This window comes from Ambystoma mexicanum, chromosome 8, assembly GCF_040938575.1.
Source record: "Ambystoma mexicanum isolate Mex_15411 chromosome 8, UKY_AmexF1_1, whole genome shotgun sequence".
Lineage (NCBI taxonomy): Eukaryota > Metazoa > Chordata > Amphibia > Caudata > Ambystomatidae > Ambystoma > Ambystoma mexicanum.
In genome coordinates this window covers 1,606,283,961-1,606,311,497 of record NC_090929.1, presented here as the reverse complement: position 1 = coordinate 1,606,311,497, position 27,537 = coordinate 1,606,283,961, and the positions used below count along the sequence as shown (strand labels likewise).

General features: G+C 44.9%; 1 protein-coding gene across 1 annotated transcript in view; it reads right to left on the bottom strand.

Annotated features, from left to right (window-relative positions):
* Positions 1-27,537, bottom strand: part of LOC138473239 (caspase-3-like) — a 403,122-nt gene that overhangs the window by 33,727 nt on the left and 341,858 nt on the right. Inside the window, exon 5 of the mRNA XM_069611851.1 lies at positions 15,651-15,826. Coding sequence (XP_069467952.1) covers positions 15,651-15,826 — 176 coding nt within the window. The remainder of the gene's footprint in view (positions 1-15,650; positions 15,827-27,537) is intronic.

Sequence of the window (27,537 nt, the reverse complement as noted above, 5' to 3'; positions counted from 1 at the left end):
AAATGCTTGCGGTGTCACCCTAATTTAGTATATGGAATCAAGTGGTGGGCTCATTGCTCTTTGTGCCCTGTATCCCAAGAGCAATGTAGCACGTCATTGAAGATGCCCAACAAGGGAAAAACACGTGTCTGGGGTTGCCTGATATTTAGGTGCTTGATTGTCCTTGTGGGCGGGACCAGATTCATATGCAAATGGTTATTACACCTCTAATAAATAAATATGATTATTAACCCTTGTGCATGGGCCCCTTCCCATATAACAGTGTATTAAACAATGTTTGTTTTCAGTACAGGGCTTCTCAAATTTTTGGCAAACATTTTTAATGCAAATCCATTAATTTCGTAAGAACAACCTTTAAACAAGTAAATAAAAAATGTACTTATTTTTACCTTCTTCATTTAAAATATCTTCATTTCGTCTAGTTAGGCTAACTGAAGATGTTAATTGTTTTACTCTCTGCGGTTTGACAGGCTCATTATTCCTGAGATGTTATCACATAGAACCCGACTAATTTCTGCTGTCCAACTAGATTTTGAGCTTTTGCTCTGATTGGTTGCATCCACGAGTGGCCTCGTCCAGCATTAATGTCCCCATCATTTTGGATAAAGGAGGTTCCTCCTTGACAGCCCATGTGCGCACTGAGGCCGACTGGTGAGTTGCGTGTTATAAGTAATAAATAATTGAAAATAAATACATTAAAAACCTACCACCTTGGGTTAAACAGCTACATTACAGATACTGTATTCTGATCTATTCGAAACTGTACATTGAGCTACTTAGTCACAAACATAATTAACTGTTTTTAGTGATAGGACCCTTTTTTTAAATTTAGGAGTTCTATACTTCACCTGAGATTGTGTTTCCCATTCTTTTCGGCTGCTGTATATTTGTTTGCCATGCAATGATAGATTTTACAGTGAATGCCAATGAAGACCAAGGTACATTATCACTTTATGGCCAAGGAGGGGGAGCATTATTATTAATCGTTTTTTTATTTTAATGTTTTTTTTATAGTTTACAATAAACTTTTACACCAGAACAAGATAAAAAACAAACAAAGACAATTTTAACAAAGTATTCCGGAACATAATTGTCCAGAGATCAGAACAAGTAGGGTTCCTTTCTAGATAACATTTCTCGCTCAATTACAAATTCATTCTATGCTTGTAATACGCAGAGGTCTCAATGCAAGCTTTATCCAATCAAAATCGACTCCAACTCACTTTGAAACTCAGCCGCTTAATCCCAGATAACTTTCCAGGCCATCTCCCCATGTAGCATTCTGTTATTCAAATCTTCAAATATCTCCTCAAGCAATTTCACCAGGGCTATTATCATTGCCTGGTTGGATGTTGTCATTAACCTGACCCAAAGAGACTGTGCCAGGGCTCATGAAGACAAATGAATAAACCCACCCAAAAGACGGATTCTCTGGTTCATGAAAAATGGACAGTCCAAAACAAGAAGCAACAGGGATTCATTTGAAGCCAACCCACACGAACGACATCCCCGCAATTCCTTTGGCAGGGCGATTGTTTTGCCCCATTAGTTCCAAATTAGGGAAAGCATTGAAACTAAATTCTAGATATAAGTCCCTATGCTTTTTCGATGGAAATATTTGTACATACGGTCTAGGCTTAACCATTAGAAGAAGTAGGTGTTGTTTGATTTTATATCATTTTAATCTATTCAAGTCTTCATAATCAGTGTTTCTATCCAACGGTTTTATCTGTCTGCATTGTCCACTGAAATGACATCCAGATAGTCCTTACAATTTTTGTGAAATTTTTGACAGAAAGGACATGCCCTTTAGGCAGTCCCACCACTGCTCCCCAATTTTTGTGAGCAGTGATAGGGATCTTTTTATATATTGAGCCCACCAAGATGTAAAACCTAGTTCTAGTCTAATAATACTAATCGGAATGGACTTTGGAAGGCACTGCGTCAGCCATACCTTTCCCTATCACATGCAGAGTCCCACAGGGCTCCTGTTTATCCCTGCCCTCTACAATATATTCACCAAGCTCCTATTCGACCAGCTAGACGTGTTAGGCATATCATACACAAATTACGCAGATGATACGCAAATACTTATCATTCTGTCAGGCGACTACCAATCAGATGCTACTCGCCTAAACGAAATCTACAGTAAAATACAAGCTTCGAATGCCAAACGTGGCCTTTGTCTCAACCGCGACAAAACTGAGCTTCTCATCGGTTCCAAGTTAAGACTCAACAAGCTAGGCCCTAAATATGCCTCTTTCAATATTGATGGCAACCTCATCAAGGTTGACAAGGAAGAAAAAACCTTGGGCTTCTATCTTGACTCTGCCTTAACTCTCCAAAGACAAATTAACGCCACCTCATCCCCAACAGCCTACACTTCAAAACTCATAAACAACTGCAGGCCTTTCTTGACATCTGATAGCTGTATCACCCTTGCAAGAGCTCATATACTGTCCAAATTGGATTATTGTAATACTCTCTACCTGGGCACAAGCCAGAAGAACCTCCCATAAGCTTCAAGTCTTGCAAAATAATGCTCTTAGAACTGCTCTTAATATACCCCGCTCTAGCCACATTTCACAAACCAGACGAAAAACACTAATTGGCTCTCTATCCAAGATAGGATCACCTTTAGAAGGTATCAGGTAATATTATCCCCATATATATGGTCGCCGTAAATAATATCGCCGGGAAAAGGTTGCGGCGATATTGTATGGGTGACCATATATATGGGGACGGGCAACAAAAAAAATGTAAAAAAAGAAAAAAGAAATGTGGGGGTTGCGGGGGTGTCCCCCGCATGTTCCATGCACAAATGTTGCCACAAAAAATACCCATTTTTCGGCGATATTTTTGCATGGCGAGATTCTTCTGGCGACATTATTACATGGAACCCTTTAGAACACTCATGATCACCCATAAGGACCTCAACAATTCAGCCCCAAAGTACTTGATGAACAAATTCTCGAGAAAAGAACCTACCAGGCCTACTAGATCCAACTATGCCTACTGACTCAGCGTCCCGAAATATAAACTAGCTAACGCAGGTGGTTCCAGCTTTCCAGTGCTTGCGGCTAAGACCTGGAACAACCTGCCTCTGACATTAAGGTCCAAACCCTTGTTCCTATCCTTCCGGAACAAAATGAAAACTTGGTTGTTTTTTCAATCGAACTAAAGACCATTGTGCACCATTGTGACCATGACCTAGCATTCTCACCGACTTTGCCCATAGTTTAGATACACTGCGCCTACAGGTTACCTTGGCCCGTTGCAACTTGCTATCCTAACTATGTCTTGAACCTGCAACTGTTGTACATTCTCTGCACCTCTGTATATTTCTGTACATTTTCTGTTGTGTATTTACCTGTATTTTCATATTTTATCATCTACTGTCTTTGTCTTTGTATATTATTGTCTCTGTATATTATTGTAACTATGTACCTAAGAAAAGCGCCCAGATACCCATGGGTTTGGCGTGCTATATAAGCAAATAAAACAAACAAAACAAACAAACCTTTCGCCTTGGCCCGGGGTCATTCCTACCATATCTGTTTGGGTGGAAGTTTGATTTGTGTTCCCTCTTCCGCCTTCCCCCAAGGATTCTACCGATTCCAACCTTGATCTTTTATGGGGGCCGGTTAGATTCCCCCTGTTTGACCTTGAGGGTAAAGTGCTGGGTGTAGATGTGGTTTCCATAAAATGTTGTAGAGATAATTGCCTTTGAATGACAGCACCCTTCGGTTCACCATTAATCAAACCCTGGATGTCTGAAGTAGCGTGATTTTCACCTTGATGCTGTTGAACAGTAGTATCTAAGGTAGCTGGTTGATCTACCTGGCCAAATCCCAAGGTGCTTTGTAGTAGCAGATAGTCAGAAATGTCTTCCATTATTCGTGGTTTGTTTGAGACGACAGTTAGAGGAAGGTTCGTATTTTTCCTATATGAAAAGACGCTCTGATCACGTTCAAGATTATAGGCAAGCCCCCTGGGCTTCCAGATTTTTTTTTCCATGTGACTAAGGAAAGCCGGCTTCTTCCATTGAAGATTAGAATCTTTATTCTTAAAGAGGGCACACTCCCTTCCCACCTTAAGCGGCCGCTCACTGCTTGAGCCTGCAAGGGCATTTCATACAAAGCCAAGTTGGTAGCAGGTTGAGTAGTTTCCAACGAAACGTCATTAAGTTCAATCGCATCAATCACGGGCTGACTGGCAGCGTTCAACTGTTGATTTATCTGGTGGTTTATCAGGGTACTCTTCCCCTTTGTTAGAGCATTTGTTGGGGCCAGACCTTGAACAGCCCCATCTCCAGTTACACCAGTTACGCCAGTTGGTTCCTTCACAACAGCCATCCCCACAACTTCACGAGTCGACATGGCCTCAGGGGACACACTTGAAGCCTCCCCGGTCAATTGGGGCCCCTCCCCCTCCATCACACAAGATACACGGTAACATTCTAGGGCCCCCATACCAAATTCCCCCCAAAGACAGGATAATCTGTTGTTGCTCTCCCCCCTCCGCCACAACGGCCGCGTTCTCCATATAAACTGCTTTGCTAGCGGCAATTCTTACCCCCACACTGAAGGGGGGAGGATGGTGGGAAGGTAACAAGGCCCCTGGGCTATACAACGTAAGGTCCCACTTGCCTCAGTCGGTGCTCACCTTGGATCCTTTGGATGAGCTGCTTGGCCCGCTCGTAGCCCACACCGACTGTTCAAAAAAACAACCGGGATCTTGCACGTACGATCCAGCTCCCGCAGGCGATGTTTCCTCTGCGTCCAAGTTCAAAATTGGTTGCACTGCCGCCGCCGATGGCACATCCGCGGCACCTCCCTCATTCGCGGGCCGCCTCGGCTTGGAATCTAGCTCCTGCTCCTGCAGGCGAAGGGGAGTGGTTGAAAGGGAATAGTGACTGGACCATAAACCGTGCACCTGGTTACAGTCACACTGCCTCCACTCTGCCTCTGCTGCACCGGCCAAAGGGGTTTTGAAGGCTCTCAGGAAACACGTGAATATTAGCAATGGTAGACAGACTGTAGCAGCTCCTCCAGGTCACACAGTCACTCTGCCTCCACACTTTCATTCTTGAAAGTTGACCCCACACCCTTTTTATTTAGTGTAAGGAATTGGCAATAGGGTTTCTTAGTATAAGGCCTTTTATTTGCCTTGACCCCAATAGGACTGCCTTATTTTCATTTGATGGTCGACACCTGTCCCCATCTTAGATTTAGGCTTAGATTAGGTGTTTTTCCAACCCTGCATACCAATTTCATTGTTCAATAAACACCCTTGACCTGTGATCACTTATGTCTGTCTTACTTCTTGTCACCATGAGTCACTCACACGGCCTATTGCAAAAAAGAGGCCAAGGAGTTGGTGAATTGTTCTAAGGAGATCATTTCTATTAACTCTTCTAGGGATTAGTTATTCCAAAGGGCTACAGTGTTTTTGACCCGTTCACCCATTTCTAGGGGGGTTTCTCCCAGATCTAGTCTAATGGCCCTCAATTTCTGCTGATAGAAATTACAAGTTTGCCCCACCCTTTTTAACAGGCCTTCTTTGATCGATACAAAGGTGGCTCCCTGGGGAAGATTGAGTAGTTGATAGGCGGTCTGTAGTTCAACTTTCAACCAACGACCTAAATGGTACCTTTTAAGGTTTTCTTCCCATCCTAGTTGTTGAAATTCAAAAAACAATTCCCTAGATCTTTGCCTTCTAGGTATGGTTGAAGTATCCCCTGTGGTAGTAGGGGTCTGGCTTGCAACTCTACTAATTTTGCTAACATTTCTTGGATCCTAGCTTTGGCCTGCATTTGATGGGCCGCCAACCGGGCTATAATATCAGTTAGGTTGGCCATTTCCTCCGCTGGAGTAAGGGTTCTTTTGTGGTCTTTTCGGAATCAGAAAAGAAATCTGTTTAGATTCCCTGGGATAATGTTTCGAAGACGTCTGATTCTTCTGAGTCTGATTCTGCCAAAGGGATTGACTTTGGTAGGTTGGTTTCTAACCCTTATGGTCCTGCAACGGATGGTGATTGGGTACCAAAAAAAAAGGTTCAGGAGTGGAGGGTTTTAGGGCACTAGGCCTAATAAAGGTAAAGGCTTGTCGAACTTTCAGTATTATTCGATCCCACTGTTGTATATTATAATGGGAGAGAGGAAGGGTATCTAATAATACTTGCATTTTAAAGAACAGATCCTGCTGACCAGTCGGGATATGTAGTTGAGAGAGCAAAACCTCTTTTAAAGTGGATACACAGAGTCGAGGAATTCAACGATTCTACTTTCCGCTTCTGGTGGTACGACAATTATTTGCATAGGTCTTCACTCTTCATCAATTGAATCACATCCCACTCTGACACCAAATGTAAGGAACGCATGGTGGCAATAGTAAGACAAAATTGACCACAGTTCAAGGGTGTTTATTGAACTTTTGCAGGGGTGTGATAAACGCCTATCTAAACCTAAATCTAAAGATGGGAGCAAGCTACAACCATCAAATAATAAATAAGGCAGTCCTAGTGGAGTCTTGTCAACATAAAAGGGCCTATACTAAAATAGCTATTGCCAATCCTTACTACTAAATTACAAATAATGTGGGGTAATGTTCATGAAAAAGAAAGCAGTGTTCACAAATGATATGTCAGGATGCTCGGCCCGTTGGCCTCCCTTCCCAACGTTTTCAGCACGGGGCGAGGCAGGGCACTTGTGCAGAACACACACTCTGGCTTCTGCGGCACGAGGATACAGTTCAATATTTCAGCAATTCTGGGCCTTCTGTGTCCAGGCCTCTTTACCTCTTGCAAGTATCTTGACTCAAAGGGTCCTGTTGTACAAAACAAATGTTCTTTTCCTTGCCCCGGTATCCTGTTCACCCTGGATCTCCATCTTCCGGGCTCAGATCCCGTTCAAGGCAATAGAATTCGTTCTTGGGTGACTCACGATTCACCTTGGCTCCCCCTCAGCCTGGCTCATCCTTTTCACCTCAATTAGTCTCCCTCAGCCGGGCTCGGACCAATGTCAATGCACTTTATACAATCGAAGACTTTCGAATGTACTCAGGGTTTATTTTGACCCATTGTATGACCACTTCGATCTCAATCTTCCTTTTCAACATAAAGCATCAGTTATATACCTAACAGAGACTTTCAAATGAGCACCCATGTGACGCCGGACCACTCTGTATATGGCATCTTTGCTTGACCTTCCAAAAGCTCAATCAGTCTTGATAGCTTTCAATGATATTTGTGTCGCTCATCGCAAACGCCTCTCATCCAGTTCTCTTTATACAAAGTTGCTGCTTGCAACCTTGGTTCGAAACGCAAGCTAGTTTAATATCAGTCTCTCTGACTCACCGGCTGTGCTGTCTTTTCTGATCCTGCTTTGTTGTAGGAACCAAGAACAGTACCACGGCGGCAATCGCTCCTCCCCGCCTGGGTTATCGAAGCAGGAGAGCCCCGGGTACTCCAACACACTGTGCAGGTTTCATCAGCCTTAGTTCAAGGTCTTCGGTTTCTTACTTTCCAAAGTTAACTAAAGTAACGATCTTTAAAATTCAAGGGTGCTTCCCTTTTTGTGACCCTCTCTGGTCTCGCCGTCTTTCTCCTTGTATTAAACTGCCATCTTGGAACTGCTGTTTGCTTGTGTGTTTTTCCCTGTTCAGAGTGTGCTTTCGTGCTCCGCCTTTCATCCATGTGAGGAAGTGTGATAGAAGTCAGGTGTGTGTAATGATCCATAATTGCCTGACCTTGCCTGACCATGGTGTCGGGACATGTCAGGTTCACAGCTCTGCAGTTAGTCTGTTGTCGCTTACGTGAACTGTTCGTGAGAAAGCGTTTGTGTTGGGAAAGGGCGGGGGTTGAGTTACTAGGTATCCTACCTGGTGAGATAGGGAAAACATTTCTCACACTTCTCTCATGGGTAGTTAGGCTGCTTTTCACACCGAAGCATTTCTGATATTCAGAGCACCGATAAGGTTTGGCTCCTGCGTGGCTTCTCTCATGTTTAGTTAGGTGGCTTTTCTGACTGAAGCCTTTCTGATGGCTATCATATTTAACACATTTTAGCAAAGAAAGTGGAGTATGGCCGCCCACGTGGCGGTTTGATTATAGGGGTTAAGAACTATTTAAAGGCAACAAAATTAGACACCCCTTCGGAAGAGGAGAATGTTCTTGCAGTCGAAATAAGCTTTCTGGTTAGCACTCAGAGGCTGCTAATGTTTAACATCTATGACCCACCCGGTTGTGCGTTTACAGAAAATATTTTGAAGGCATTTCTGACTTCATGGTAAATTGAGCAAGAGGTGATAAAAACAACACTGTCATGGGGGTGGGTTTGAATGCCCACTGTGTAAGTTTGGATGACTGTATGGAAACAGACTATACAAGTAGAAAACGTCTGATATGCAGCAGGGTATTGAGAATAAGCAAGGTAAATTGTGGACTGCATTTTTGAAGGACTGGGAATTATGATAAATGGATGTGTTAAAGGTGATCATCCAGGGCAGTACACAAGGACTAGTGGGCAGAAGGGGCAGAAGGTGGCAACCTTGGATTATCTTTATACTAGTCATAGTTTGTTGCTGAATTTTCACAGTGTGTAACTTGACAAAAGTCCAAATAGTGACCATTCTGCAGTAACTGAAAACGTTCACTGTATAGGGGAGAGAAATGTTCAGGAGAAGATAGAAGACTTGATGTGAACCACAGTGGCAATGGTATTTGTTGGTTGAAAAAGAGTCTAGATAAAGTTAAATGTTTCTTCAATGACATTTTCACAGATTGGTTGGATTAGTTAACTCGACTAACGGCAGATGAAATCGAATTGTGCATTCATAACATGACTGCAAATATTACGATGCAAAAAGGCAACTATGTGGTTTCCGAAAAAATGTAATTCTAGCTAAATCTTTGATAGTGAAATTAGAGATGCTAACGACTAATGCTTAAAGATATTCGCCACATTAAGAACAATGTTCCTAAACTGTATATCAGGGATAGAGCTATAAAACGGATTAAAAACACATATAGGAACTGGGTCAAATGGTGGCGTATTTCCCACACAAATGCGCAATGGAAAAGGCAGATTGCTGTTATAAAAAGTAGGGATACCCGAAGTATTTGGCTTATGTTTGGTACTCCAAAGGTTCTAAATAAAAGTTGGTAGTTAATCCTGTGAGCTCAGTGCAGTGGACTGAATATATTACTCTGAATTTTACACGCAAGAATGTTTTGGCTATCCAAAATGTAATCTCAGAGCATGAGAAAATTGAATTCCCTATTGATAGAGAAAACATTGTAGAGAAAATAAAAAGACTGAAGGGGTCTAGAGCTCCATGTCCGGATGGGTTAGCAAATGTTGTTTTAAAGAATGATCCTGAGACCTAGGCTATTATATTAGAGATCCTTTTCGGTAAAATATGTTCTTAGAAAGTCGTTTTTGGTGAAAGGCAAGAGGACTGAGTCATCAAATTACAGAGACTTGTCCATGTTGGAGGTTACAGGTATAATGTTAGCCTCATTCCTGCTTGACGAGTTACAGAAATGGGTCGAATCGGTTCAGCTATTGGATACATTCCAAACGGGGTTAAGACCAAGCTCAGGAGTCATGCATAATTTGATACTTAAAGACAAATTAATAGTGTTGGCCAAGAAAAAAGGGGTCCAACCCTGTACATTGTCTTTGTGTACTTTCGAGCCGCTTTCGACTCCATAGACATAGACAGATTATGGCATCCGATGGAGCTCTTCTTTCCAAGTTGCTTGTTGTCTGTGGTTAAAATGTTCCATGAGGGCACTAATGTGCAGATGAGGCTTGACAGCAGAGGAGCCCACTAATAAAGGTGTTAAGCAGAGGTGCAAAAGGTGCAAAATCGACCTCTGAGGGTTACTCAAACACATGTGACGTGTTTATCTTATGTTGATGATCGTGCCATTTTTTAATCACACTTTTTCAGGTATCCAAAGATCGGTACAAGGCTTACTCAAAAATGCCAGTGACAATGGCATGATTATCAACTTTGATAAGACCAAAATGATGCAATTTTCCTGTAAACTGGTGAATAGACCTAAATTAAATGTATCCAAGAAATGTATTGAATATGTGAACTGCTATAAATATCTTGGTATAGAGATTACCTCTGCCGGTGGTTATAATGAGTTCATTGCTATCAAACGCAGTAAAGCTGTGCAACTAACATTGCGTATAGCTAGGTTTGCGAGAGACACTGCTGGAAATAGTTCAGTAGGTATTCTGAAGCTGTATATACATTGCTACAATGCTTTTGCACTGTACTTTTATACGGTATCAAAGCCTTAACATTGAAATATATCCATTGGCTGCATGAGCGTGAAGGCAAGTTCTGGAAAAAAGTGTATCCATGGAAATCTTGAGACTGGATCTTGGCTTGATCTCGTTATCCGCCGAAGCACTTAAGAGAAGGTGCTTATTGTATATTAAATCTAAAATAAAGCCTAAATGCCCTCTGCTTGGTTGTGAGGAGAAGGGAAATTGTATTGATTCCTTTGTTGATAGTGTTATAAAAACATTTGTATTGATAGGATGAACACCAGATCGGGAAAGTGAATTTTATGCATTAAAGCAATCATTTATAAACAAATTGGGAATATGGGTTTCGGCCTCCAATTATGAGCACTTGGTACACCAAAGGGCCCAGAAAGAGGAAATACTTATGGTATTTGGTGTCGTGGACAGATTTGGGCCTGGGGTGTCGCAGCCACCAGGAGAAACGGGGAACCCCATACATTTCTGGAAAGAAGACACCTGGGGGAATCCAAAGAGGTCTGACTTTCACCAATCGCGCTAGAATGTTTTTCCCACAAGGCCTGGCAATCTCCAAAAAGTGGAGAAAAAAACACAATTTATTTTCAGACATTTGCCACCAGGAAACCACTGAAACACGCTGGCAACAATACATGTCATACCTTCCCATGTTCCCATAGGTGTCTCGATGAAAACGGTACCTGCCGTGTGTCGGTGGACTTACCTGGGCGCAAAGGGAAAAGGCTAAACCACTGGTACACCAAAGGGCCTAGGAAGAGGAAATTCTTATGGTATTGAGTGTTGTGGACAACTCACAGATTTGGGCTTGGGGTGTCGCAGCCACCAAGGAAAACGGGAAACCCCATGCAGTTCTGAAAAGAAGACACCTGTGAGAATCTAAAGAGGTCTGACTGTGGAGCCGTGAGTCTCAGAGGGGTAATCTTCTCTGACCAGCACCATGCTTCCACTTATGGCCGCAGCACTTTAGAGCCACGACACCCTGGCTTTGGCGAGGACCGCCCTGCAGTTCGCTGACAACTCCTAACCTCCAAACTCTAAGGCTGCAGGAGGCATGCCTTCAAGTTCAAAGATCCTGGGTCTTAATGAAGGATTGCGCCTCCCTCCCTAGTGAGCTGATCCGGACGTACCGGCAACTTGACTGGAGGCGACACTGACGGGCCGAGTAGGTATAGATACCAAATCTGCCTCGGCCACGCCGGGGCACTGGGAAAGGTGTACAGAAACAGACCTTCCCACAGGAAGGTGAATGCATCTGCCATGCTCCTCGGTTGGTGGAGCCTGCTGGCGAACTTCTGCCACTTTGAGTTCACCGCTGTGGCAAAAAAGATCAGCCCCAAGAAGTCTGCCCCATTTGACGAACAGACGGTCCACCTGATCCTAACGAAGTTCCCACTCATGGCAGGAGCGCATTCTGGTCGCCTGTCTACAATGAAAATCGACCATCCACAAGTCCAGTCGCAGGCCCAGGCAGCCCCAGCAGGATCCTCATCCCTAGCGAGGGAAAAGCTCTAAAGCAGCACAGCCAGAGCTCCGGGACAGTCGGGGGTCATGTTCCCGGCCATGTGTGCCTGTCTCCCATGTGGGTCGATCAACCCCAAGTCCAGCAGCGGACCCAGGATGCCCCAGCAGTGTTATGCTCACCTTGTATCCACGGGGACGCCACCCAGCCCTGGTTGGATGATTTGCACTCTCTAAGCCTCTCCTGGTCCCTTGGTAAGGCCTCTGGTTAAAGATGGGTCTGCAATATAGGAGAGCTGGATTCAATACCAGATTGTCTTTGTTTTCCCACCTCTCTTGGCCTCAACTTCTTCCTCCCCCTTGGGCCCTCTTCTCACCTTAATATTGTAAAAGGTGGATTCTCCGTCCTGCTCCTTGTGGCAGGGGCGTGTAGATGTGGGGGGCGAGCAGTGACCAAGTTACTTCGCTGGAGCAAGCCCCCCTCCTGTGGGAATCAAGGCCTCCTGCGACTCCGTAAGTTTGCTAATTTACAGTCTTTATACACAGTTCTTATGTTCCTCTTAGTTCGAATAATATTGTCTTGCTTCTTCCCTTTTAGGAATGGAAAGGTATTTTGGTGTTGTCATGCAGTTTGAAGATGAGCATGGGCTGGTAGGGGAAAGCACGGTGTAGGCGATGCATTCCGGTGAGTAATGCGTGATGCACGGCGCTGTTTCGCCTTTTATATTGCTAACCTGTGTCTTTTCTCTCCTTGCAGGTTGCGATGTTCCTCGCCGAGCGCCGTAATGTTCCAGCAATGATACTGACCAGGAGATGACTACCCAGGTAGGAATTGTGTGGCTTTCTTCATTTGGGAGGAAACTTGAGTAAACGCTTACTAATGCTGTCTTTCTTTCTCCTCTTTCTAGGTTATGGTATTCCTGGATGCATGCGGTGCTGGATGATGGAGTTTGTACCTTCAGGTGAGTGGAACTGAAGTCGGCGATGGATTGAAGACAGGATACTGTTCCAGGTAAATTTCGTAGTGTTCTTTCTCTCTCTGCAGGTCCTTGGTTTCAGATAAACTGGCATCAAAGAACTGGACACGGTGAGTGTTGCGCTGCCCACAGCAGAATAACGCAATGCATGTTCTGCTGTTTGGGTGTGGTTTAAATAGTCTCGGGTAAAGTAGTCCAGGTAAAATAGTCCCAGGCCTGCCACACCCAAAGTAGTCCAGGTAAAGTAGTCCCAGGCCTGCCACACCCAAAAGACTAGACCGCATAGCTCAGTTCCTTGTAGCTGAGCTATGTGTGTGCCTCCATGTTGGCTGAACCCCTCCCAAGTTAAATAGTCTCATTCTAATGTTGGTCTCCCTGATGGTTATGAGCCTGGCGCCAAAGGCGCCAGGACTGACTCCAAGAGAGTCTTGGATGAGGTTTTAAGGCCTTTGACCTGGCCCTAACTGGAAGGCTGACTTGCCAGTGAGGGCCAGGGGCAAGGGTCATGACCGCCGGTTCCCATGCCTCACTGGACGGATAGGCTCTAAAGTAGCGTAGCCAGAGCTCCAGGACGGTCGGGGGTGATGTTCCCGGCCATGGGTGCCCCGTCTCCCATGTGAGTTGATCGTCCCCAAGTCCAGCGGCAGTCCCAGAGAGCCCCGCCAGGTTTCCTATCCCTACCCGGAGGGAAATGCTCTAAAGCAGAGCAGCCAGAGCTCCAGGATGGTCGGGGGGTGATGTCCCTGGCCATGGGTGCCTGTCTCGCATGTGGGTCAATGACCCCAAGTCAGCAGCGCTCCCAGGAAGCATTTGCAGGGTCCCCATCCCTCACTGGAGGGACGCAGCAAAGCCAAAGCTCCAGGACGGTTGGGTGTGATGTTCCCGGCCATGGGTGCCTGTCTCCAATGTGGGTCGATCACCCACAAGTCCAGTGGCGACCCAGGGAACCCCGGCAGTGCCCCCATCCCTACCGGGAGGGAAAAGCTGTAACACAGCGCAGCCCACGCTCCAGGGTTGTCGGGGGTGATGCCGCCAGCCATGGGCGCCTGTCTTCCATGTGGGTCCACCGTCCGCAAGCTCAGCGGCGGTCACAGAGAGCCCCGGCAGGGTCCCCGTCCTTCCCTTGACGGAAAAACTGTAACGTGGCACAGCCAGAGCTCCAGGACAGCTGGGGGTGCTTCCAGTGACCTTGGGCGCCTGTCTCCCATGTTAGTCAGCTGTCCCCAAGTCCAGCGGCGGTCCCAGGGAGCCCCGTCAGGGTCCCCATCCTTTCCCATAGGGAAAAGCTCTAACGCAACCCAGCCAGAGGTCCAGGACAGCCGGGGGTGCTGCCCCTGGCCTTGGGTGCCTGGCTTCCATGTGGGTTGACCGTCCACAAATCCAGCCGTGGTCCCAGGGAGCCCCGGCAGGGTCCCCATTCCTCCCCAGAGGGAAAACCTGTAATGTAGCCCAGCCAGAGCTCTAGGATGACCGGGGGTGCTTCCCCCACCCTTGGGTGCCTGTCTACAATGTGGGTCCACCATCCACAAGTCCAGCGACAGTCCCAGGGAGCCACGGCAGGGTCACCATCCCTACCCAGAGGGAAAAGCTGTTACGGGACATGGCAAGTGCTCCAGGATGGTCGAGTGTGCTGCCCCCAGCCTTTTTTGTGTGGTGAAATAATGACTCAAAGCTATCTCCTGGAGGTGTACTATGAAAATAAAGGTATAATAATCGGGACTTTAAAAATACATAGTGAAAAAATGTTAAGGTCGAGTGGGTGAAGGTCTTGTTGGCTGGTGAGGATCACTCTTGGAAATGATGGGGAATGAGCTGGAGTGGAAGATAGGCACGGGTTGGAGTTCCCCTAAGCCATACGCACAAAGGTATAAGCATTGGCAAAGCCAAACATTTTAGGTTTTGTACATTGGATAGTCCATAATGGTACCATCTTGCCATAATAATGCAGCAGCTGGAAAATGGTACAAGTAACTGGCCATATGAAATATGTGACTGGCAAATGCATATCTAATATTTGTACACAAGCCAAAACTGTTGGATTTGTCAATGCTTGTTTTTACAGAACTTCAGTGCAACTAACAAATACCAGGACACACACATTGATTTTATATCAGTGGTTGAAGGCACACTTCTTTAAAACATTTGTATTATACCTGGACCTCATTTTCAGCTAAAATTAAACTGTTAACTCTCAGAAACTGCTTTGAAATAATACCAACGGGCCAAATATAACAAAACGTTTAATGTTAACGCATGATAGAACCAGCTCAAAAAGATCCCAGGAGGATGTGCTTTGGGCTGGGTATGGCCGTAGGGATTACCATGGGCAGTCAACTGGTGGGTAAATAACCAAACAACATCCACAATCCCTCCTCACTTCCCATCTGCCTACTATAGGCACTATAATGCTATAGGTTTGGTTAATAGCTGCAGCTTAAGCACCACCTAACTGCTAAAATTAAAAAGGGATAGGGCAAAAGTGCATAGTATAAGCGTGGACGAAGTTGGGATAAGTGGGGCTGTGGGTTGCTTGTGGTAAAGGAATGTGAACTGTTGCATTGACATTCCATTTGGGTTATTCAGTTGTTTGACGATTCAAAAGTTATTTTTGGGTCTCCCATCTGAACACCTATGGATGACGCAATGCTGGAGAATTATTTTTTCTTCTGCGCTTCATTTCTTTGGCCTTCCCCCTTCGCCCCAGTCCCCACGATCACTTTGTCTCCCATTCATTTATTATTTAAAACTGTACTAAATGAAGTACTGTGTTGGCTCTGTTATGGTATTTGGCCTTAAAATGAGTAAATCCTGGACTACAGGTACAAATGATATTTTTCAATGCTGCATTGTCAGATCAGTTGCTCAATCACATCCCTCCAAAAAAGCAACATTCAGACTGAAAAAATCCTTACCTGGATGAAGAAAAGCTTTGGTTTTCCGATAAGACTTTGGCATTTGTCTCCTTGAAAAGGTGCAGTCAGTTCGTCTATTGTCATTGTTCCGTCCGTCCCATAAACGCTATAATCATCACCGTGGCTTAAAAGAACGCAGACGAAACAGGCAGCATCGCTATGATCATCTTTAGCAACTGGAAATGAATGGTATACATTTTTTAATCGTCATAGTGAAGTCCATATATTCTACCTCTTTCATGCTTATTATCAGACTATCCCAACTGATCCCGGGTTGCGCCCTCGCAGACGTTTAATGAGGTGCCACCGAATGCGTACAGGATCTCCCAATGAATTAGGGCCGCAGGGCTCAAGTCGAGGGTACAGGGGGGTGGAGGGGGGAGTGAGACGGAGTTCACCCACTTTTTCAGAGGGTGGACACAGTCCCCCCCAGCTAAAATGAGAAACATTGAATATCCTCTATGCATTAAAGCCGACCACGGGGGATCAAACCACAGTCTCAGGTTTGTAAGCCAGACACTTCACCACTGCACTATATAACCTGACGAAAAATAACAAACAACTAAAGGTCAAATGTCCCATTTCGGTACTGAAAGTCCCAGGGTAAACATTTGTATTGGTTCTTGGAGTTTAAAAAAATGCACACCTTTTAATGATTTCAAAAACACTATTAGAAGAAAATATCCTCTTTTAGTTTTGTGAGTGTTTTCATTTTATGAAAGGCAAATGCCATTCGTCCTGTGCAATTTGGGTGGTTATGCAAAGCCAATTTGATATTTGCCTATTGCACCTCGACATGCTAATTACTGACACCGTCACATTCCATTGCATTTGTTGATGAGCCCCCCCACTTAAATTTTTAGGACTTGACCAATGCCAGTCAACACATGAATGCTGTGACTCCCAATGTAAACTGTAAATCCATAAACGCCAAGCACATGTGTTTGATAATTTAGTACATGAGAGAAATAAATTAATGAGGCAATAAGACATTTGAGGTGTTATATCAGGCTAAGAGCAGGATGAGAATTAGAAAGATTAAACAAGTTGATAAGAACTGGATTTATTTATTTATTTTTTACATTTATAAAGCGCACAAAGCAGCCCTCAGGCATCGTGGCGCTGTTACAAGCAAGGCTTACTTTGTTACAAGAGACAGCCTGTCTGTGGTTCGTGGTTACATTGAACCTAATACCAGGGAGGTAGCAGTTAAACGTGCAAAGTTACAGAGAAAGGGGGGGCTCTACGGTTCAGAGGTTACAGGAGAACTGGATACAACTAATACCTTCATGAACACAGGTATCAAAGGGGAGACCCTGGGGGTGTAGTGTGGACTAGTGAAAGAGCCTAGTTTTGATTAAAAACCATAGGACTGGGTTGTGGCAAACAGTTGGTGAACATATGTTGGAGGTTTCAAAATCCCAAAATGGTACTCATTTCTGGTCTGTTATACATTCTATGGAAGGCTTGTAAGTTTGTAATCAATTAAATCCCATTTCGGAGAACTTATTAGTGGATGATTTTACATCTAAGTATGCCAACATGACTAATGATTTGGTTATTCGGGATAGTTTTTGGTTACAGATTCCATAAACACCTGGTTCCTAGTGATTACCAGACAAGAGGTACATGATCTTATCATAAAGACGTGTACCTCTCGGGCGGCGGCCCGAGTAAGTTAGCAAATGTTTGGTTTAAAGCTAGTCCTGACGGCTGAGATGCAGTCGTGTATATGTACTTTAATGGAATTCTGATGAGCGGCTTTTTTTTGTCCTGTGTCCTGGGAAACTTCATTTGTTGTGACGATCCATAAGAGAGGGTTGAGATCAGATCCCAAAAATTATAGACCAATCGCTGTTCTAGATGTGGACAGCAATATTGCTATCTCAGCTGTCATGTTCGGCTGAGAGTGTGGGCAGACCAAAGACTTTTCAGATGGGATTTATAAAGCTTGTAGAAACTTCCCCATGTGGCTTCCTGTTGAAGCTGGCAGGGGAAGAAATAGAAGTCACTTGATGCGGCATCTATCGAATCATCTTCCGCATTCATTTGGTTGGACGTAATCTGTTGGGACCCACAATGGTTTACTCAAGTTCATTTTAATGTTCCACAAGCAAATACGAATATGCAGGTCCTACTTGATGCAGAGGGTATTTTGTCCAGGAAAATATATTCTAAAACAGGATTAAGACATGGATGCACAAGGGCGCTCTCCAGCCTGAGCAAGATAGCCGCAGCTTGATGGAGCTCTGTCTTGGGTGAGCAGGCCCACTCCTTTGACACCTGTTGCGCTGCGGCAGTGATTGCCTCAGACCGGGGGCCCATGCTGCGGATTGCCAAGTGCAGCAATCTCTCAAATTGAGGAGTGATTTGATGCCGGACACTCCGACAATGATGAGGGAAACTGTCACCACCAGCACCCTGACTGCAGGTGCGGGAGGCCGCCCCGCCAAAGTGTGCTCTGGCTGATGCCCCTAATGGGGTTTGCTGAGACGGTGCGAAGCCCTGCATCACAAACCTCTACTGAAGTCAGCCAGGCTGCAGGAAAACATTGCCTGTGAGCTAGAATACAGTCGCAGAGAGGCAGGACCCGTCAGACAGTCTTGGTCCGGTAAGCAGCGGGCCCGCCATTGCCTACAGCTACGTGCCTGCGCTCCACAGCGAGGCCCTGCACTGCTCTAGCTTGGATGCTTTGATGTCGGGCCTGGGTGCCTGCCTGCCTTTACATCTACATCTGCGGATGAGGAGAAGTACTCTTGTTATGTGCTGAGGGCCAGCAGGCACTTCTGTGCTTTTACACCGTTCTTGGATCTCCATGCTCTTCTTTGGACAGACAACTTTTGCCCTGCTCCTGTACTGGGCAACACCGTTTCGGCTCAATGCAGGGTCTTCCTGGATCCCTAGAGCTCGTGGGATGATTATGCACCTTGTGATAGGATAAAGGCTCCTGATTATGCACGGGTGTATCCCGCCACCCACCTGTTTCCGGCACACTCTATGGGTGCTTTGTGGTCCGCTAATGTACCTGGAATATGTGGTGGTCAACTTCCAATCTCAGGCCTACATGATGCAAGTCTGGTAATGCCCAATTATTGCGCTCTCCCGCTGTTTCTCTACAGCGCTGCACGTTGTTCCTGCCACCCTTTTGGCTACAGCCACCCACAGGAGTTACCTTTTCCATGATCTGTGATCACACCAGTTACCATCGTCAGAGCATTAGGTTCATAGGATATGCTCATGGACACTTCAAAGACAGTGGTAGACCATGCCAGTGAGAGAGAATTCCGGCCCAAGACACGTAGAGAATCAAAAAGGGCTGCAAAGATGGAAGTCCCGTCGCAGTTACAGACGATCCTCACAGAGATGAAAAATATTGGACAGCGTAGGTAGGAAACTAACGGAAGTGTGCAGGACATTATGAGGGATATTAAAGACATTAATAGCCGCCTCAATACATAGGCGGAATACACCAAGGAAACTGAACAGCGCATATGCGCCCTTGAGGAAAATCATAAAGTCTCAACACTATGTTCAAAGAAGTGCAACGCCTGGGGGCCAGGGCTAAGGATCAAGAAAATCAGTCCAGAAGCAATAATCTTCGGCTGGTAGGGAGTCCTGAAAACGCTAAGGGATCGGACATGGAAGGCTTTTTATACTGCATCTTTCACGACCAACTAAAAACTGGCGGATCCCCAAAGCTTCACTATAGAACGAGCACACAGAGCTACAATTCCAAAACCTGCTGCAACCAAACACCTGCACATCATTATTGTACGACCGCTCAACTTCCAACACAAGCTGGCTATATGCTATACTCAAGGCGTATCACCATTGGGTAGTCTCCTACTGCACGAGATATTTCAACCCTATTGTTGAAACGCTCAAAGGCACCAATCTCAGGTATTACCTCAAGTTCCCAGCTACCTGGTGCCTGCAGCACGTCCAGCAGTGGCACTTCTTTGATTCTCCCTGTGAGGCCTGGTGATTCCTGCACCATTACGATCTGGTGGCCACTGACTACATGCTGACGTTGCATGCGAAGAACGCTGGTACCCTGCGGGATGGACTACCGCAACATAACATACCCGGCCGTAACAGGGGGTTGAGATCCTCCAGAGGTCTTGTAGGCCCTGACTGTGAACGAGATAAATGTCTGAAAAGATGAGGAACACTTTGGTGTTTTGCCGCTTGCCATGAGGAACTTCACGCTGGCATAAAACACCCGCTACCCCAGCAGACTAGTGGTCTGAGGCCTTATATGTGTGCAGATGGGGTGTCTCACGACACATCGCCTTGCCATATGCATGTCTCATTGTTGAGGGTCAATACATTCATGTGGTTACCTCTGGAATAGATACCCCCTCTTCACCTTGCTCTGCACCCATACACATTTGCACATGCTCAGGCTACCCTGGTTGGACTCCCCTTGTGGGTGTTCTCTTTTGTCAGGAGTCCTCGAGGGCCTAATATTCGAAGCAACAAATGCTCCGCAGGACATCTATTAACCTACAATATATCCTGCCTGTCTTCCAGGATCATGCTTTCTTGTGATAGTTGACCATTGACGGCTCGACTCCTGGTGCAGAGCAAGCACATACCTCTGTATGTCACAGCTGTGATCATTACACTACAAATGCTACACATCTTAAACCCCCTATATGCGTTATGTTGTGTGCCGTTCTTTTGTTCTAAGCCGGTTAACAGCCTCCCCACGTTGGGGTAGGTTTTGATGCAGCACCCATCTGATAGGACTGGCTAGTTCCTCTCTGGTGCGTCCTGCATGGGATACTGTACCTTTGAATTGGGGCTCTACTATAGGTCCCCAATGTTTCTGTTTTTGGATTTGTTGTTTTGTTTTGATGGGGTGGTATGTGCAGTGCAATATTGACCTTTACCAACCTGCTTGAGGGGTTTTCATGCATATACTAGATTTAACGATGGGTTTGGTTCTTTATATGCAGCGTTGTGGTCTCGCGTGTGGCAACCAAATGATGGGGAACATCTTGATGATGGTATTGCTCACTTCCCTATTTGCCCACGGCTCCCCCTATTTCGCCCCATGACATTGCTCATGTTTATTTCTTTTAATGTCCAGGGACTGGGGCATCCCATTGAAAGGCGCAGGTTGCTAAATTATGTTATAGATCTACAAGGGGATGCCGTCCTACTTCAGGCGATACATTTGGATGCTGCCGAATCGGCCAAACTTGCTAGGGGATGGGGTCGGGTGGCAATGCATTCCCCCTACCATCGTAAGCGTGGGGTGTCCATAAGCGCATAGCCTTTATATTTCTGAACACCCTCACTGACAAGGAGGGCACTATGTCCTGCTACATGGAAGTATCTAACACTAACAGGTTACTGTAATTTATATCTATGCCCCCACTTCTGACTCCCCAGGCTTCTTTATGCATACCTTTGCAAGCTGCACCCCATTTTTCTGTCGATTGGCACTGGTGGGGTGGGGTCTTCATTAAACCCACGACCCTGTTCTGGATAGGCAGGGTGGGACCCACACAACACCACACCCCTAAAAAAATGCTTGACCCTGCGCACCTTGATGTCTGAGCACCGACCAATTGATGCGCCATACAAACGTGCGGGACTTTACGTTCTATTCAAACCGTCAGCATAGCTATTCGAAACATGGCTACTGACTTCTCACATCTAGCAATTTGTACTTGGTTGACAAGTGTGACATCCTCTCGATACTTTTTTTTTAGACCATGCTCCTGTAGTTTTGACACTCTCCCAGTTGAGGACCCACGTGCTCCCGCTTGGTGCTTGAACTTGATGGTTCGTACAAACACAGATATTGTAGAACATGTCAAGCAGGATACCACGCACTTTTGGCAGGACAAACTCATGTGGGACTTTGGCGGGCATAGGTGCTGGGATGCATACAAGCGTTTCTATGTGAACAATGCCTCTCACGGTGGGCCTACAAGCAGAAGTCCTGGGCTTTCCACGAGGCACAATGAATGGTTGATCTGTGTACCACCGAGCAGACCCACAAAGTAACCCACAGCCGAAGGAGTAGGCTCAGAAGGATGAAACTCTGTTCAGAAATCACACACATTACTATGGAACGTGCACAGAAATCTTTCACCAGGTGGTCCCAGAAGGTCCATAGCAATGGCGATAGGCCCACAAATATGAAGGCGCTTGCATTGAAGAGCAAACAGAGCAGTCAAATAATAGATTCCATCAGGGACGAACACGGTTCCGTACTGGTGAGGGATAGCCCTATCAACTACCCCTTAGCAGAATTTTACAAAATGCTGTATGCGACTCCCTTGAACAGGAATATTGCCTGGGTCCACACTTTTGCAGTAAATGCAATCCAACCTGCTGATCTATAGACTCGAAACGCTCCCATTGAGGAGGATGAAATAACCAAAGCAATCAACTGCCTGGCTCCTGGCCCTGATGGCATACCCTTAGACCTGTATAAATTGCTAAGTGATATCTTGGCGCCGACATTGGATAACGTGTTCGCTGAATCCATTGAGAGAGGGAATCTCCTAAAACCCTCGCAAAATGTCTGTCCAGACCTATAGAGAGGCTCTTGCCTCGGCTTATATACCAAAACCAGACAGGGTTTATCCTGCATCGACATTCCTCTGACAATGTGCGTTGGCTTATTCATATAATTTTCAGGTCAGTCAGCGCCAACGATTTAGTCCTATCACTCGACGCTGAAAAGGCTTTAGAAAAAGTGAGGTGGGACTACATGTTTGCAGTGCTTGAAAAATTTGACTTTGAGGGACCATTTCTTCAATTCATTAAATTACTGTATGATAATCCCTGCACTGCTGTAATCACAAATGGCTGCACATCCGCTACCTTCTCCTTTACATGGGTACCATGCAGGGCTGACCCCTGTCACTGTTATGATATGCCTTGGCGATTGAACCACTGGCCCACAAACTACAAGGAGATACTGACTGGTCGGGCATACAGAGGGGGGTCTGAACAACATCAGGTCTCGCTCTATGCCAACAACCTTCTCTTGTCCATTAGCAGTTGTTGCACTTCTCTCCACCACATTCAATTACTCTTGCAGGAATATGGGCCAATAGCTGGATACAGTGTCAACTGGGAGAAGTCAGAGGTCTTGCCCCTACGCCCAGACATTCCCTGCGATCCTGGTAGAGTTGCTCCATTCTGACTCCAAAGTAAGCATATTAAATATCTTGATATTCTCAGCCCCAACGTAGCCGATGTCATAGTGTTGAACTACCTCCTGGTCCTCCCTAAAACCAAACGTGATATGACCAGATGGAATTCAATTCCTTGCCACTTTCACTTACGGGCAGAATAAACGTGTCAAAATGATCTCCATGCCCAAGTTAACATATTTAGCCTCCATGATCCCGACTGCCGCAAAGTTCAACAAATTCAAAAGGCAGCAAACAAAATGTATATGGTGGTGTAAAAAAGCCTGCATCGGTAGATCAGTTTTACATCCGACCAAATCGTTTGGAGGCTTCCTTCGTGGAAACTTTATAATTTGGCTGCACAGGTGTGTTTGGCTAAATGCTGGCTTAACACAGAGGACTCATCGAGCTGGCGCTCCTTGGACCTGCTTGCGTTACAGCTATTCACTCCGCATGAGGCCCTTGCCATCCCAATGTCTAAGCTGCCTAGCGCCCTTCGAATGCAACCACTTTAGGACCTACTCTTACTCAGCGGCACAAAGCGCACAAGCTCGGGCGTTGGCGTACGCCCTGCCCCAGCTTGGATTAGTATTAGAGTACTACTGTCCTATGCCCTAGACGACACACTACATGCCAGACAAGCTATGGAATGGCAATACATAAGTGTTATGGATTTCTTTGACTACTCCATTCCCCTTGGGTTTAATGATACGAAACAAGGTCTCTCAGACTCGGAGTGGCTTCAATATACAGCTTTACAATCCGCAATCCATGCTCGTACCACCGCCAACTCACATAACAGGCAGCCTTCGACCTGCCAGACCGAACTAGGCCATTATCCCGCGAGTTGCCCAAGAATAAAAATGTTCTGCGGGCTGTGCGTTCCGAATAATCGCAACAGAAACACGTGATTGCTGAATACTGGGCTGAAGATTTTAATACAGTTTTTGACGTTGGTGACCTATATCATTTTTTCTCAGACATGAAAGAGGTGTCTCTCAATGTATGCAACCGGGAGATACAATATAAAATCATTTAGCACGTCTACTTTATGCCCACATACCTGCATAGCATAAAACTGCCACAATCAGCCGCCTGTTGGAAGGAAGCGTGGTCTTCCTTGCACAATGTGTCACATGTTCTGATAATGTCCTAGGATAGGTGCCTTTTGGGTCAAAATTCACAAGCAGATCTCACACATACGCAGCTCCATGGTCCTGATGTCCCCTCTTTCCATGTTGTTTGGGTCTGGGGTTGAGGATTGGCATGACGATGCAATGTCCAGAAAGCTGTACATTATGCTTTTTACAGCTAGAAGATGCATTGTACTACATTGGAAATCCAAGAACTCACCGACGGTAAACCTGTGGTTCACCTTTTTATGTAGACTTTTCTCACTAGAATGGACACACCTCCTCAAGCCAGGAAATTCTGGGATCTGACTGGTCCATTTTTATAATGTGTTACAAAATATACCGATTTGGCCACTTTGTCAGATGGGTTGCACACTATACTTCCCACCACGTATATGCCATGTTCATAGACCTGCTCAAGAATACTGCCTTTTTTATGATCAAACTATACACTTTCTTATCCCTATTTTCTATATTTTCACTGCCGGTAGGAGGGTTTTGTTGGGAAGGGTGGGCAAGGATATAAAATTGACTGTTTGATTCTAGCATGCCATTTCACTGTCTTACTTCTGGTGTCATGCTTCTGTTTTACCTTGCCTTGTTGTTGCTTATACTTCTTTAATAGAAAGATGAAAATAAAAAAAAGACATGCATACATTTTGTTTCCGCTGTCCTTTTTAATGCATATATCTCGGACCTAGATGAGTATTTAGAGAAGGAATCCTTTCATCCCCGAAAATGGCAGATCTTAAATGTACATGTTTGGCCTACGCCAATGTTTTTTTATTGTTAGATTGTACGCCTATCATGCTGCAGAAGATATTAAATGTTTTTGCAGACTATGCTGACATTCATTTTTTAAAGATAAATCCTATTAAAACAAAAATTCACTAATTGACTAAATCTAATAAAATTTCAAAATTCAATTGGATATTAAATGGGACAAAACTAGAGAAAGTAAATATTTGGGGTTTAATATTGTCAGTAAGCCAAGTAAGACATTTATAAAGGAAATGTTGAAACATAGGGCCGATGCACTAGCGAGTTAAATGGCCAAGATAAACTACAAATATGACACATTTACAAGTCGTCCCCTGATAAAATATTATGAGGGTAAGGTAATACCCAAATTATTGTGTGGAGTTGACATTAATTTTGGGTACTTCAGTTCCTCGAATATCTGGAGGCATGCATATGGCAAGAGGTGTAATGGTTGCCCATTCTACTGCCTTGGCTGCTATAAGATATGAATTAGGTTTGCAATCTTTATTAACCAGGGCAAAGTGGCACTATTTATTGCTATACTATAACATTCTTGTGCCCCTAATAACAGTGTATTTGTGGACTTAGCTGTTATCTGCCACTCTAATAGGGAAAGATCTATTAATCTTTTGTGTAAAATTGTCGTGGAGTGTTACCAGAATTAGAATTGTCTACTCAGGATGTTGCGCAAAATCCCTCAATGTTAAAATGGAGTCTTTATAAGAATTGCTTAAATATGCTTAATCATTTACATGCATCACTGGATCTCTTGAGATTGAAGCATACGAAATTGGGGCTGTTGGCACCTTATCTCCATGCAGTTGCTTGTGTATGACTTTTATGAGATTGGACATTTTACCTAATAGGCAGATTTCAGCACATAGGAAATTGATCACGGAGGAGCAAGCCTTTTGTAGATTGTATGGCAACATTAATACTGGAAAAACTATGAAGCACCTTATTGTTCAATGTCCAGGGCTAATCGTTTATCAGAGATTGTATTTTAGTAAACAGGTTCATGATCTAAATTTTATTGAATTGGAAAATCTATAGCAGAGGTTATTGGGTGCTAATCCTTCCTCCGTGGCCTTGACCGTGGTGGGTTACTGACATTGTCTGAGCCTCACTGATAGTGAATTAACTTTAGCGTAATCTTTTTTTTTAAGTATTTTTGTGTTTTGTTTAATCTTTCTCATCTATTATGTTTACCTATTTCATGCTTTGAAAAAATTATGTTTACATATGAATTGTTGAGAATGTGAACTTGATGGTATTATGAATTGTGTTTTAGATTGAAATGATGTGATATGGTTCATATGATTTGTAATATTATTTCAATGAAAAGTATTTTTGTAAAGGTTGAATCTTAATAAATTAAAAAGTAACCTCTGTAATTTGTAGTGTGCAATGTTCTAACTCTGTTCACAGCAGAGAAGAGGACTGGCAGAAGCTATGGCAACCCATCGATCTCCCCATTGAAACTCCCCAGACTGCGCCTCATTTTTGCTGATGCAGCAAAACCAGGTGCAATCCTTAGTATTACCCGGAATAATAATTGGTAATCTCCATTACACCAATCTCTACTCTTACTTCCGGTCAGATGTTAGAGATTCTGGCCATGTGCAAATGCCCAGTGCTGGTAGATTTCTACAGTGTAACTATTTACAGGAACATTACTGACTGACCGAATGATAAGAGCAAGACTCAACATCATTTTCTCTGCTTTTGTTTTAAGATTTGTGAGCACTACTGACATGGGAGATGTCCCTTCCCTACTGCCACCTCTCGGGGCCATCGAGCTGTGCCACAAAGAGCACTTGCTCCATAAGATTCACCCTTCCCAAACTTGAGACTCCTCAGCTTAAAGATCGCTCAAGAGTTCTCTAATAAGAAGCTATTCCTACAGGGGCTCTGCCAAGTACAATCTGCAAGAGCTGTGAAGAAGTCTTCCTCTGCTGCTACCCTTCCCTTTGGCAGGGCTTGTACAGTGGATGTCTGAGCAGAAGCCTCCCCCTCCATTTCTGGGCATGCCCAGACCAGGGATTGGTTGGTACTAGGCAACACCTTGCTCCACCTGTGTTATGTGGACGCTTGGGAAAACTCTTCACTTGGAATGAAGTGAAAACGCATTGTGTTTAGGGATGGACTGCTGAAGGCACCAATTGGATTAGTGTAGATGAGGAACGGGAGGACGGTATATTATTGTGTAAGAGGGAGAGAGAGCATATTTGTGATGCCCCTGAAATGACACCTGTGCTTTCTGGACACATGAAGAACCCCTGCTTGTTGTGGTGCTTCAGGCCTCTCGTGTCTTCCTTGATGTATGTGTAACGGGTAGAACCATTCCAAGAATAGGGCAAAATAGGTACGTGGGTGCTGGCCAGCCTATTTCCATGCAGAATCCAGAACCCTGGACCCAAGAGGGAAATCGGTTTGAGCTGTTGGGTGAAAGGTGAGGAAGCCAGTGCAGGCAACATTGGCTCCCAAAGGAAGGTCTGGGCAGAGTTTAGTGATCACAGAAGAGCCTGCTAAGGATCTAGCAAGCTAACCAGCCTATTTCATTCTCCAAACCACCACCACAACGAGAAAAAAGTGACATCATCGCTCTAGGACCAGAGATGTCACACAGGATAGTTCTCATAGGCTTCAGGGTTTATCAAACACTCCCCACTCTCCCATCCTGAATGCCCCAAGGAAAATAATCCAAATACAAGGCCCTTAGAAGACCCCGTAGGACCAGGAGGGGGAATGGGATACTTTGGTGAAATACCAGAGGACGGATGTTACTGAGGAAGTTACATCTCTCCTTTCCAACCAGTGTCCCTGCAAAAT